The following is a 14,543-nucleotide window of genomic DNA, read 5'->3' as shown; positions in this document are numbered from 1 at the left end:
TCTCTTGCTTTGTGTGTGCCACTGACCTAGCCAGCATTTATTGCCAATCCCTAACTGCCCTTGAACTTGAGTGGCTTGGTAGCCCATTTCATCCAGCATTAAGAGTCAACTACGTTATTGTGGATCTGCAGTCATATGTAGACCATTGCATTTAAGTGTGGCAGATAATCTTTCCTAAAGGAATACAAACGAATCAGGTGGTGGTTTCATAGTTACTATTACTGAGACATCTAGCAATTTCAAATTGATTGATCCATTGAATTAAAATTCTTCCTGCTGCCAGGGTGCACTTGATTCCATCTCTCAAGAAGCATTAGCCTGGACATTGGGATTACTAATCCAGTTACATTGACTATGCAACCTCATGCTCAGTTAGACCACTCAAAATAAGATGCCCTTAGTAGGTAAAAATTAAAATTCAAGATTGCTGAGGTTGTTAGACTTGCTGATTGCAATGCAAATCCCTTTGAGCTAGGTGAGGGTTGGGGATTGGAGCAGTTTGATAGGTGGATCTTTCATTCGTACTAAGAGACTGCCTTTTCTGCTGACTCTGTTAGGTCCTGGACGGCCAGAAGGAGTTGGATCTCCGTGAAGCTGGTCACCTCCCCATCTGTTGGGGACAACAACAACATCAGCAAAATGTCTACAGCTTGATAAAGTGGCCTTTTAATTCAATCTACTAATACAAATTGGCTCCCTTCATCTGTTTGGTTGGAAGCAACCTATCTCATGGTGAAATAGCAGAAGTTATTTTATCAGCCTCCAGCCTCCGTTCCTTTCACTCTAGGCAAATAAAATTTAGCCAATAGAGTAATTATAATGCAATTCAGTTGACAGTTCAAAGCATAGGTCAGTAGTGTGGAGGAATGCTGTGTATTTACCTGGATGACTGCAGCTCCAACAACACCCAAGAAATTTGATATAATCCGTGACAAAGAAACATGCTTGAATGGCATGCCCCATGCCACTGTCAACATTCACACCTTCATGAGCAACATGCAGTGCAGTGTGTACCATCTACAAGATTCATTGGAGTAACTTATCAAAATTTCTCTGACAGTACATTTCAAAACTCCAATCTTTGCCATCTAGAAGGACGTGGACAGCAGATGCATGAAAAGTTCCCTATCAAGTCACACCATCCTGAATTAGTACTACATTGCTGTTCCTTTGCAGTCACTACGTCATAATCTCTCTTTCTAACAGCATCATGGGTATCCTCACATCCCAAGGACTGCAGCAGTTCAAGAAGACAGTTTATCACCACCAGGGCAATTAGCGATGAGTAATAAATGCTGGCTTAGCCAATTGACACTCTTTTCCATGAATTGAGTTGACAAGTGGCAAGTAACATTGACATCACTCTATTGCCAGACAAAGACTGTCTTCAATAAAAGCCAACCTATCTACTGCCCCTGACATTCAATGGCATTATCATAACTGAATCCTCAGGACTTCCACTGACCACAATCTCAACTGGACTCACTATAAATCATGACTACAAGATCAGACCAGAGGCTAGGAGTTACTCTGTGGCGAGTAACTCAATCCCTGACTCCCGTCTGTCCACCATCCACAAGGCACAAGTCAAGAGTGTGATGGAATATGCCCCATGCCTGAATGGTTGTGGGTCCAACAACATCCAAAATGCTTAATACCATCCAAGACAAAACAGCCTGCTTGATTGGCACCACACCCACAAGTTTCCACTTTCTCCACCACCAACACTCAGTAGCAGCAGTGTATTCTAGCTACAAGTTCCACTGCAGAAATTCACCAAAAACGTTGAGACAGCACTTTTCAAATCTACTTCCATCTAGAAGACAACAGATACAAGGGAACACCACCACCTATAAGCTCTCTTCCAAGCCATCCACCATCTTAACTTGGAAATATATTGCTGTTCCTTCATTGTCGCTGGGTTAAATTCCTGAAATTTCATCCCTAATGGCATTGTGCATCTACCTACAGCACATAAACTGAAACAGTTCAAGAGGGCAGCTCATCACCTTCTCAAAGGCAACCACGGACAGGCAATAAATGTCCATGTCCCACGAGAGAATTAAAAAAAATTAAAAATGTATGAGTGAAAGAAAAACTTCCATTCTCAGGATCTGCTTGCACTCCTCTGAACATGCTGATTTGGAGATGTTGCCATGATTTTGTTGGCCATGGAGTTAATTGCAGACTTGTACAATGCAGTTTAACAGTTTTTTTTTAAAACAGAGTGTACATGCTTTACAGTTTCTAATGAAAAAACCAATGCAGCCATTTTTTGCTGACACCTGACTGCTTCAAGAGATCCTTGTTTCATCTTTACGCTCCAATGTCCTTTATGGCAAGATGGAATAAACGTTACTGTAGTGCTTTCAGGAGGCTTGTGTTCCGCACACACAATACAAGTACAGTACTATCAAACAATGCAAGATCAATGTTTACAGTGTAGTACAGGACATTTCTTCTTTTATTTTGTGAAGCCACTCAGTTTTAGACACTGACTACTTTCAGCAGCATGCTATCTGTCACTAATTCTGCCTTTAACTTCTCTAATTGTAACAAGATTCATGCCCATGCAAAATGACTGAAATCATACAGACTTTAATGTTACAAGTTGTTTTACTAACATTAATATTGCTGCAATAGTACTGTGGCTAAGAAGGTCAGCTACTTTAAAATTTCAAAGTTACTGATGAAGATTATCTAGTCATTTGTGGATATGTAGAAGTCAATAACAAAATTCTGGCATGGCTAGCAATGTAATTATCTTTTGGTAAGTGGTGCAGAGTGTGAATATTCTAGTTCATCGATGTATGTGCCTTATATTCACTAGTGTTAATAAAGGCCATTGCATCTTGCTGTCCATCAAAGTAATTGATTTCAATTTCCAACATGGTCATGCTGCATAAGAAACTAGAAAAGTTTCTTTTCTTCAATGCACATAAGAATACAACCCTAATCACATTTCTTGACATTTGTCATGACGTATGATTTCACATGTGGCTGGAATGAGTAAGGACAGGTGAAGATGCTGTCAACACTTTAATAAGTTAAATTCTGTTTATTGGTTGATCATCCATTGCCATTCTGTACCTTTGTACAGTGACATTCAAAATACTTTGCAAACTTCATGTACTTAGGGTTGAATTCTGGCTAAAAATTAGTAGCACTGATGAACAATGCTGATTCTTTCATGTTAAATCAGGTCAGAAGTGCATGAACAGCTTTGACACAGTTGTGTGTAGGTACGACTCCATTATTGTCACTCTGCACTCTCTAATTTAGGGAATTCAGCAGCCAGTATGGGCAAAGCAAACAGTAGGGCTCATAAGTGGCAATTAACTTTTGCATAACACAAATGCCAGGAAATTACCATCTTCAACAGAATAGAATCTGACCATCTGCTTTCAAAATCAAAAGCATTACGATTCACTGAGTTCCCACACTTCCAACATCCTGTATTTACCTTTGACCAAAAACTGAATGAACCAGCCACATAAATACTGTGACCACAACAACAGGGATGAGAGAATTTTGTCGTGAATAACTCTCCTTCTGACTCACGAGAAACCTGTTCACTATCTACAATGCACATGTCAAGAGTAACGAATATTCTCCACTTTACTGGATACATACAGCTTCAACAATGTGAAAGAAATTCAACATCATCTAGATCAAAGCAGCCCACTTGATTAACACCCTACCACCTACTATCAACATTTACTCCAATCACCAGTAGCAACAGTATGTATCTTAGACAAAATATACTGTAGCAAATAATGAAGCCTCCTTCAATAGCATCTTTTAAACCAGGAACCACTACAAAGACAGCGGGTGCATGGGAGCAAAACTATCTGCAATTTTCCCTCCAAATCACACATAATTGTGGCTGCTCACTTAACATCAGTGTTTTTTCACTATCACTGGGTTTAAATCCTCTAACATCCTTCCGCACAGCACTTTGGGTCAAGGAATGCGCAAGAGCAGGGCCCCAATCCTCGCAGTCATCAGCTACTAAAGGAACAGATGAACAGAGGATCCTAACACAGGCAGTCAGAAGCACCAAAAGTAAAGCAGAGAAGCGGACGACCTGAGACTGGCAGTCAGCAGCACCTGGAGGATGGAACGAAAGGGGAATGCAAGACAGGCAGTCAGTTGCATCTAGAGAGTGGAGGAACTGAGAGAGGTAGTTAACAGGGCACAGAGGTGCAGTCAAGCAAAGTATCCTGAGACATTTTGAAAGCAACAGTGAACAGTGACATTGCAGGAAAGCTATTATATGATTGTTTGGCAGAGGAGTGGACAGAGAGAGACTTATGGCAGATACACAGAGTGTAGAGAAAGATATACTGTATATGTAGGGTTTAGAAGAAAGGTCAAACTGATATCACAGGAATATTTTTAAGTTGATTGTTTGGTGAACAGCTGCCGAAAGGAACTGTGTGTAAAATGCTGAATTAAAAAAAAGTTAACAACCTGTAATTAGCTAACTTATTATTTAAAAGATTCTAGTGGAAGGGAAGTAACAAACTAATTATTCATTTATCTATCTTATTCTTAAGTAGTAAAGTTTTTTTAGGTTCTAAGGTTTAATTTAGGACAGTAAGTCATGATGAAAATAAACATTAATTAATTTAATCTTTAATTAAGAAATAATAAAGATGATAGAGCAGGTGATGTGTGATGATTACAGAACGTGTTATTTCCTGGACACTAGTATGATCTTGGACAAACACATCTGCACCAAATGTTTGAAGTTCGAGAGCCTTTGACTCTCAGTTTATCAGCAGGAGGCTGAAAGATAAACACCTTATTTTACAGTTGCAAAACACATCAGGAAGGGGGCAAGTTACATGGACATTTTATTCCAGGAGATAGTCACATCCTATAAGATAGGGTGTTCTGATTTAGTCACTGGTCAAGGAAAGGAGGGTGTGACTCTGGAAAGTTAGGTGTACAGGAGCCTTTGCAACGTTAAGGTTCTTTGATTGTTTGATAGTTTGGGAGTGAGGGCTGGGTCAGACAACTGACTATGGCACCATGGTACAGGAATTCATTTAATCAGGGGAACAAAAAAGAATAGTGTCAGTGTGTGACAGTGTAGTGAAGGGGACTTAAAATGTTCTCTGCAGCAATGAATGAGGTTCGAAAGGCTGCGATGCTTACTTAGTACTAGGGCTTAGGACAATTCCTCTGGACTGGAGATCAACGTACAGTGAAAAGGAGTGGTGTGGGGGGGGAATCTAGTCACCATGGTCCAAAGAAGTACCAATGATATAGGAGAATAAGGAAAGAGATTCTGAATAGTTAATATGAGGAGCAGAACTTGGAAGGAGACAGTAGTTTCTGGCTTGTGGGGCACTAACGCCAGCATTGGGGCAGTGGGGGCTGTACTATTGGAATGGTCAGTCCCTGAACTATGCAGGGAACGATGTTCTTGTGAACCATGTAACAGACATAGTATTAAAGTAAGGTGTAGGGTAAAAGATCATATTTGGCAAGATGTGTAAATCACTGACTAGCGAGAAAACAAAAGAGAAAGGCATTAGATGGGAAATGGTAAACTGATCTTGATAAAATGTGTTTAATCACTTTACCATTTTACCAGTTTTTGGCTGTGTCCTTTTCATCGAGTTTCAGGGAGGGTTTGTGTCTGTGGGGCCCAGCAAGTATTCTCAAACAACATTTCCAAATGCATCTCATCAAGTACCTATCTTGTGCCTTTTTTGCCCAAAGCTAGCCCAATTCTCCTATTTGCTGCAGCCTGAAGAATTTGCTGCTGGCCTAATATCCCAAAATAGACTGGCATCCTTGGCACCAGAGACATCTTTGAAACATGGTTGCTCACTCAGACAAGCACTGGAACTCGGAAACTCAACTGCACAATTGTAAACATGCCCAGAGGAGGACGTGGCAGACAAGGGGAAACTGGTAGCATGATTTGCCAACAGAGACCTCAGGATCCTGATGGATGGAGTGGAGCTGTCTGCCACTGTCAATGACAGTGAATAGGTAATGGTAAACGTTCAAGGAGCACATTGGGGAACTACAACAACTGTTTATTCCTGTCTGGCACAAAAGCAAATTGGGTAAGATGGCAATGGCTGAGAAAGGAAATTAGAAGTAGTATCTGATCCAAGGAAGAAGCACACAGATGACCCAAGAAAAATATTAAGTCTGAAGATTGGGAGCAGTTTAAAATTCAACAAAGAAGGACCAATAGATTAATTAAGAAGGAAAGTGCAGTACAAAAGTAAGCTTGCAGGGAACATAAAGACTGACACTATGTGTTTTGATAGGTACATGACGAGAAAGAGATTGGTGAAGACAAAATATAGGTCCCCTACAGACAGAAATGGGGAAATTTAAAATAGGGGACAAAGAAATGGCTGAGTAATTGACTACATACTTTGATTCTGTCTTCACAAAAGAGGACACAAATCAGATACCAGAAATGTTGGAGGATGCAAGATTCAGTGAGAGGGAAGAACTGATGGAGATCAACATTAGTAGAGAAATGGTGCTGGGATAATTGAAGGAATTGAAGGTGGCAAAATCTCCAGAGTCTGATAATCTACATGCCAGAGTATTTAAGGAAGTGGCCCTAGAAATAGTGGATGCATTGGCAATTGTCTTCCAGGATTCTACAGACTCTGGAACATTTCCGACAGCTTGCAGGGTAGCTAATGTCACTCCAATATTCAAAAGGAAGGTAGAGAGAAAACAAGGAATCGTAGACCAGTAAGCTTAACATTGGTAGTGGGGAAAATTCTTGAATCCATTATCAAGGACTTTATAGCAGACCATTCAGAAAGCAGTAGAGTCATAGAGTCATAGAGATATACAGCATGGAAACGGACCCTTCAATCCAACCTGTCCATGGCGACCAGATATCCCAACCCAATCTGGTCCCACCCAACCCATACCCCTCCAAACCCTTCCTATTCATATACCCATCCAAATGCCTCTTAAATGTTGCAATTGTACCAGCCTCCACAACATCCTCTGGCAGCTCATTCCATACACGTACCACCCTCTGCGTGAAAAAGTTGCCCCTCAGGTCTCTTTTATATCTTTCCCCTCTCACCCTAAACCTATGCCCTCTAATTCTGGACTCCCCGACCCCAGGGAAAAGACTTTGTCTATTTATCCTATCCATGCCCCTCATAATTTTGTAAACCTCTATAAGGTCACCCCTCAGCTTCCAATGCTTCAGGGAAAACAGCTCCACCCTGTTCAGCCTCTCCCTGTAGCTCAGATCCTCATACCCTGGCAACATCCTTGTAAATCTTGTCTGAACCCTTTCAAGTTTCACAACATCTTTCCAATAGGAAGGAGACCAGAATTGCACGGAATATTCCAACAGTGGCCTAACCAATGTCCTGTACAGCCGCAACATGACCTCCCAATTCCTGTACTCAATACTCTGACCAATAAAGGAAAGCATACCAAATGCCTTCTTCACTATCCTATCTATCTGCAACTCCACTTTCAAGGAGCTTTGATCCGGCACTCCAACACTCCCTGGGACCTTACCATTAAGTGTATAAGTCCTGCTAAGATTTGCTTTCCCAAAATGCAGCACCTTGCATTTATCTGAATTAAACTCCATCTGCCACTTCTCAGCCCATTGGCCCATCTGGTCAAGATCCTGTTGTAATCTGAGGTAACCCTCTTCGCTGTCCACTACACCTCCAATTTTGGTGTCATCTGCAAACTTACTAACTGTACCTCTTATGCTCATTTATGTAAATGACAAAAAGTAGAGGGCCCAGCACCTTGTGGCACTCCACTGGTCACAGGCCTCCAGTCTGAAAAACAACCCTCCACCACCACCCTCTGTCTTCTACCTTTGAGCCCAGTTCTGTATCCAAATGGCTAGTTCTCCCTGTATTCCATGAGATCTAACCTTCAAAAAACTCAGTCAAGTTTGTGAGACATGATTTCCCATGCACAAAGCCATGTTAACTATCCTGAATCAGTCCTTGCCTTTCCAAATACATGTACATTCTGTCCCTCAGGATTCCCTCCAACAACTTGCCCACCACCGAGGTCAGGCTCACTGGTCTATAGTTCCCTGTAGCAGGATCAGAAAGAGTCAGTATGGATTTATGAAGGGAAAATCGTGCTCGACAGACCTGTTGGAATTCTATGAAGATGTAACTAGTAGAGTTGACAAGGGGGAGCCAATCAACGTGGTATATTTTGACTTTCAGAAAGCGTTTGACAAAGTCCTGCGTAAGAGATTATTGTGCAAGATAAAAGCGCATGGGATTAGGGTAATTGGTATTGAGATGGATAGAAAACTGGTTTGTAGAGTGGAAACAAAGAGTAAGAATTAATGGGTCCTTTTCAATTTGGCAGGCAGTAACCAGTGGGGTGCCACAGGGATCGGTGCTGGGACCCCAGCTATTTACAACATATATTAATGATTTGGATGAGGGAACAAAATGTAACATCTCAAAGTTTGCAGATGATAACAAGTTAGGTGGGAAGGTGAACTGTGATAAGGATGCAGAGATCCTTCAGCATGATCTGGACACGTGGGTGAGTGTGCAAGTCAATGGCAGATGTAGTATAATTTGGATAAATGTGAAGTTATTCACTTTGGAAGCAAAAACAAAAAGGCAGATTGCCAACTGAATGGCTGTAAATTGGGAGAGGGGAGTGTGCAGTGGGACTTGGGCATCCATGTGCACCAGTCATTGAAGGTAAGCATGCAGGTGCAGTAGGCAGTAAAAAAAGCAAACGGTACGTTGATCTTCATTGTGAGAGGTTTCGAGTACACGAGCAGGGTTGTGTTGTTACAGTTATACAGGGCCTTGGTGAGGCCACACGTAGAATACTGGGTGCAGTTTTAGATTCTTTTCTGAGGAAGAATGCTCTTACTCTTGAGGAGTGCAGCAAAAGTTTACCAGGCTGATTCCGGAGATGGTGGGACTGACGTATGAGGAGAGATTGACTATGTTAGGGTAGTTTTTGCTGGAGTTCAGACGAATGGGGGTTGGGGGCAGGGGAGGGGGTGGTAGAGGGGAAGAAGAGTCTCAGAGATTTATAAAATCCTAACAGGACTAGACAGGGTAGATATAGAGAGGATGTTCCCAATATTGGGTGTATCCAGGACCAGGGTCATAGCCTGAGGAATTGGGGTAGACAATTTAGGACTGAAATGAGGAGACATTTCTTCGCCCAAAGAGTGGTGAGGCGGTGTAATTCATTACCACAGGAAGTAATTGATGCCAAAACACAGAATGTTTTCAAAAGACAGCGAGATATAGCACTTGGGGTGAATGGGGTCAAAGATTATGGGGAGAAAGCAGGATTAAGCTCATGAGTTGGATGATCAGCCATGATGAATTCTGAGTTTGGATCAGAGATTTTTTTTTAACTGAACACTCTGCAGATTAATTTCAAAGTTATCATGCAAGTGTAAATAAAACAGCAGACGTGAATTCATTGATGCCTCGCTGAGTTTTGTTGCTTCTTGATTAAAGTGGAAGCCACTTCCAGATCTTCCAAGTAATTGCCTGGACATCAAAGCAACCAGGTCAGTAGTAGGCTTTACAAAACTAATTTTAATCCATGAAAACCTTGATTGTGAAAATCAAATGTTGAAAGTTGAACATTGATGGTCCATTTTCAGTATGTTCATAACAATAGAATTTTTTTTTATTCATGCATGGGATACGAGCAAAGGTTGGGTTATTATCCATCCTTAGTTGCATTGACAAAGGTGATGGTGAGTTGAGTTCTTGAACCATTGCAATCCTTGGACTGCACGAACACTCACAGCAGTTTTGGGAGGAGTCCTGGAGGGGTTCCAGGGTTTTTAATGAACAACTGTGAAGATATTGCAGTACAGTTCCATCTCAAGACATTTTGTAACTTGAAGGGGAACCTACAGGTAATGTTGATCCCACGCCTCTTCTGCCCTTGTCTTTCTAATAGCTCTATTCTGTAACAAAGGACTGTACTGAGACATACCTAAGATGGTGCTGTGACATTGTTACTGTAACTAATCTTGTAATTGAAGAAGCTGTCTACCTGCGTAGTTTTGTACCTAAGATGGTGCTGTAAGTGGTGACTTGCAACCTTTTCATTATACCCTTTTGAGTAAATGTGATAATAAAGCTAATTCAATTCAAGGTGCTGTTAAAAGAGCTTTAGCGCTTTACTGCAGTGAATCATGCCGCTGCACTTCAGCAGTGAAGAGAATGAATGTTGAAGATGGAGGTAAACAAGCGGCTATAAAGTTCTTCTCTTCTTGGACCAGGAAATGATCATCACATCTTTTGAGTTCTATTCACCAGAATAAGGTTGTACAAGAATATACAATTTTTTTCTCTGGGAAAACATTTACTTCTGATTACCAAATTAAATTGCTTTAAGTTAATGAAATAACTAGAGTTAATAACTTGTACTAGTGATTATTTTTTAATCTAAAGAGATCACACAGGATTACATCAAGAACAAACTGACATAAGATCACTAATCTGAAAATGTTGTAGTCGTTGGGTTGTAGACACACCATTGACACTGAGGGAAGTCTAAGGAAGAGTTTAATCAGGAATTGTGAAGGTATGGCAATATAGAAATCTCGCCAGTTGGGACTTAGAAGCAGATGAGTGGGCAGAGGAGGAACAGTTGGGAGAGAATTAAAAGGAAGAAAATAACATGGCATACTAAGAATAAACCTACTGAATTCTACATTTAAATGGCATATGTTTTCAAGTATGCCAAAATCTCCCACTACAAATGACAGGTCAGCTATTTAATTCTACAGAGAGGTAATTGATAAGCAAAGCCTACTCCACTAACTTTTGGGTTCCTGATCTTTAACTGACCTTCCAGACTGCAAGGAGGACCAATCATTAAAGCTATGCCATTATTACTGTGTTTCTCTTACCAGAGACCTAATAATCCAGCAATTTCTGTTCTTAATCCCAAAGCATCCGTTTATTCAAAATTATGATTAATACAATACATTAGCTGCAAAATTTCTTAGAAGTTCTGCCAAAACTTCTGCTAATTTGTATGCTAATTTTGTTAATGAGAACTTATGCTGAAATATAACCACAAATACGTCAGCACCAATTGGGATAGTAACAAGGAGGATGTTGCCTATAACCATTGTGTCTGACTGTTAGAGCATCTTGGCTCTGCTACGACTCCTAGTATAGTAATTTATAGACCAGGGATATGTCAAATGGAAGGTCACTCCAGCTACTTAACCCTTTTGAACATAAGGAGGCAAATTACTCAATTAAATCTTGGCAACCAGTGTGTTCTGCTCATTCATAATGGGTACTTTTATATGAACAAACTTAATTCAGAGGCCGAGCAAACAATCTGGGAAATTCATACAGCAGAGGCTGAATCTTACCAGAAATCGGCTTTGTGTCATTTTTAACAAGTTTCATTTCTCACGTTATCCTTCCAGACGCAAAATAACATTTAGGTGTTAACATTGTCTATTTTCAAATCCTACTGAGATAAGGCCTTCCAGAAATTTAACTTTAAAGGCAGGCTATAGTGGACTATTGATAGGGATGTATGAGTTAGTATTAGGAAATTTTACATTGTTGTGTTAGCACTGTCCAAGACTGCAGAGAAGGGAGCTAATTTTATCTCTAATTTTATTGGGGTTTGGAGGTTGAAGTATACACCAAACCATCAGGTCTCCTGGAGGGTGAAGCTTGGGATACTTGTATCATATCCTTGTATGCAACTTTTTGTCCTATTTGAGACTGTGCTGTACTTTCTACAGCACATCCTTTACATCAGCCTATTTACAATCCTGGAACATCACCCATCTCCAGCTCTTCCTCAACCCATCTGCAAAATTATCAATTTTATTTTCTCACTTCCAGAGAACTGCACTAATAGCCTTCTGGATGACCTGTTATCGATCACCCAATTAACGTATTCTCACCCTAATCTTTAATATCCAAAATCACATTAAGTCTTGTTCATGCATCACCCCAGTAGTTACTGATCTGCTTTGGCTTTTGATCCCCAATATCTCCAAACTAGAAATTTCTTCCTTATATTTCAAATACCTGTATGGCCTGCATTTCTCTATATCTTTGAACTCCTTCAGCCCTATAATTCTGGGCTGTTGCAATTCTAGGCTATTTCCTCCACAGTAAGCTTTGAGAAGATTTCCTTCACCTCACCTTTGGAGGCTATGTGTAAGCTCTGGAATTTCCTCCCTTGAGCTTAATCCCTCTCATTTGGTTTCTTGTTCATTAAGACCTTCCTTAAAATCAACATCTTTGACAAAGCCTTTAGTTACCACCACATCTAACTCCCCATCCCCTCTGCCTCAATATTTCATACTTGTTTCATTGTCAATTTATGCCTTATTACATTTCTGTGAGGCACCTTGGGGTGTTTTCCTATATTAATAGTGTTATATAAAATGTAAATTGTTATTAATGCAGAAAGCCAAGAATTTCTGTCACCTATAAAAGTAAACAATCACATAAAGAAATACACTGAAATTCATGTTTGATTGAATACAGCCCTCTTCTGGCAGTGTTCAGAATTCCTAAGAGAAAAAAAATTGATTTGAGATTTTTCTCAAGAACATATCAAGTTCTGTCAAACTAGTAAATCCAGTCTGCCTAGAAGCCTACCTATGTAATATATATTTAAACACAACAATATCACCAATACACAATAAGTATGAGAACTATTGGGAGCTAGAGACAGACAGTTCTCACTACTTACTGCTTCTATTAGTTGCTTTCATTTTTCTAGGGTATTAACAATTTCACAGAAAAACGTTGCCTCTGGCTTATTTGTAAATTTTCATATAGATGGAGTAGAAAGATCGATAATTTGCCTAAGTAGCAAGTGAAGTCTGTGCAAAAATGTACATACATATTTTACAGAACAAACGGATCTATATCTGAATATACAGCTGAAATCCAATCATGGTAAAAAATATCACTGATAGTGTATTCAAAACAGATAGCATAATCCTGGAGACAGAAAGTAGAAAAAAACAATAACAAAACAACATTTGTGCATGCTGTTTTACAGTAATGTTTGGAGCTCCTGTATCACTTTTAAATCATATTAATGCAAAAATAAGGACAAAATAGAGCAATCAAATAAATTTAATGTTCAGTGACAAGGAGCAAATCATCTCCACTTCCAAAATATAATCTGCCATTTTTGTAATTGCATCATTCTGTTTGAGGTCTACAAAACAGGTGTCTTTAAAACAACACTGACACTGGAAAATCGATTCTTGTCAAAAACAAGCACAATTAGGTGTATGAGAATTGCAAGTTTCCAACTCTCACTCTTCATATCATTTATTTCAACAACTAAATGTAAAAGATCAGAATTAAAATAAATCGTACAATGATCCAATATCTGAATTCCTTCATTCAGCATTTGAAAAAAATTGTTCAATCTGGCTGAAGTGCCAAACTAAAACACAATATTTAGTGCTAGCAAAGAAAAGAATAAGCCATACAGTAATTTTTTAAAATTATGAAGAATAATTGCAATAAATATTCCAACTTCAGGCTTGATACTTAAAAATGACTTTTTTTGTGACTTTATGATTCGTTTGGCATTATTATATATCAATGACAATAATGATTTATATTTATAAAGCTCTTTCTAATACAATAAAATATCTCAAGGTCACATTCTTCTAAATGCATTTGCATATTAAGAAATTTAAATGCAATGCATAAATAATTATTCAAAGCACAACTTAAGACAGATAGAAGCTATTTTTCAGGCACTATATACTGCACTATGCAGGGATTTATTATCAACCATAGAATGCCATATGTAATGTTGATTTGGTATCCCATAATGGTCTAGGTCACAACATTCCCTCTCTGAAAATTGGGATCCCAATGTCAATTCCGGATTCCTTCCCAAAACTGATTGGTGTAATGCAGCTTAGGCTGCTTTCAGAATACAATTAGTTTCAGTACCACACTAAAACTGCAGGCTGTAGTCAGCAGCTATCAACTTGTTCCATCCATATTTCCTTCCTGGCTATCTTGACACACTATTGGTTTGTGTCCACTGCCTTAACTTCACCTTTCCAATGATAAATGCATTGCTTCTTGAGGTGTGATTGTCATACACAGCACACTGATCACATGCAATTGCAGGCAATTTTGAGTGGTAATCTTGCTTATTAATTTTGGTGTGGTGGTTTGAGAGTTGGGCATTAATTACTTTCTTGTTCAAAGTTCTTTGGATGGTATCTGCAACATTCCTGTTTAGATTACACAATGGATACACTTCATCAATAATCGCACAACAGGAGCTTTTAAACATGACTACACCAAAATAAAAAGACTTACTGATAGAATTTGGTCACCTCTTCGCAGCTCTCCACTAAGATCTGCTGGTCCACCTGCCAGGATAAACGAAATGAATATTCCTTCACCATCTTCACCCCCAACAATGTTAAAGCCTAATCCACCAGATCCTCTGTGCAGCACAAATTTTCTTGGTTCCCTGTAAGTAGAAAAAAAAATGAAAGTCAGGGACTTTAAAACAATTTT

The 14,543-nt window shown here is 39.5% G+C and overlaps 1 protein-coding gene across 9 annotated transcripts in view; it reads right to left on the bottom strand.

The window, feature by feature from the left end:
• The window catches only part of dlg2 (discs, large homolog 2 (Drosophila)), a 1,025,979-nt gene that overhangs the window by 399,161 nt on the left and 612,275 nt on the right, over positions 1-14,543 (bottom strand). For all 9 annotated transcript variants that reach the window (XM_043691613.2, XM_043691616.2, XM_087988059.1 and 6 more), the window contains one exon: positions 14,340-14,496. In XM_043691613.2, the coding sequence (XP_043547548.2) occupies positions 14,340-14,496 (157 nt within the window). The remainder of the gene's footprint in view (positions 1-14,339; positions 14,497-14,543) is intronic.

This window comes from Chiloscyllium plagiosum, unplaced genomic scaffold, assembly GCF_037043375.1.
Source record: "Chiloscyllium plagiosum isolate Xiang-an unplaced genomic scaffold, Cpla_swu_hap1 HiC_scaffold_6, whole genome shotgun sequence".
NCBI classification, from domain to species: Eukaryota; Metazoa; Chordata; class Chondrichthyes; order Orectolobiformes; family Hemiscylliidae; genus Chiloscyllium; species Chiloscyllium plagiosum.
Note: the sequence above shows the minus strand (reverse complement) of the source record. Positions and strands in the feature narration are given on the sequence as shown.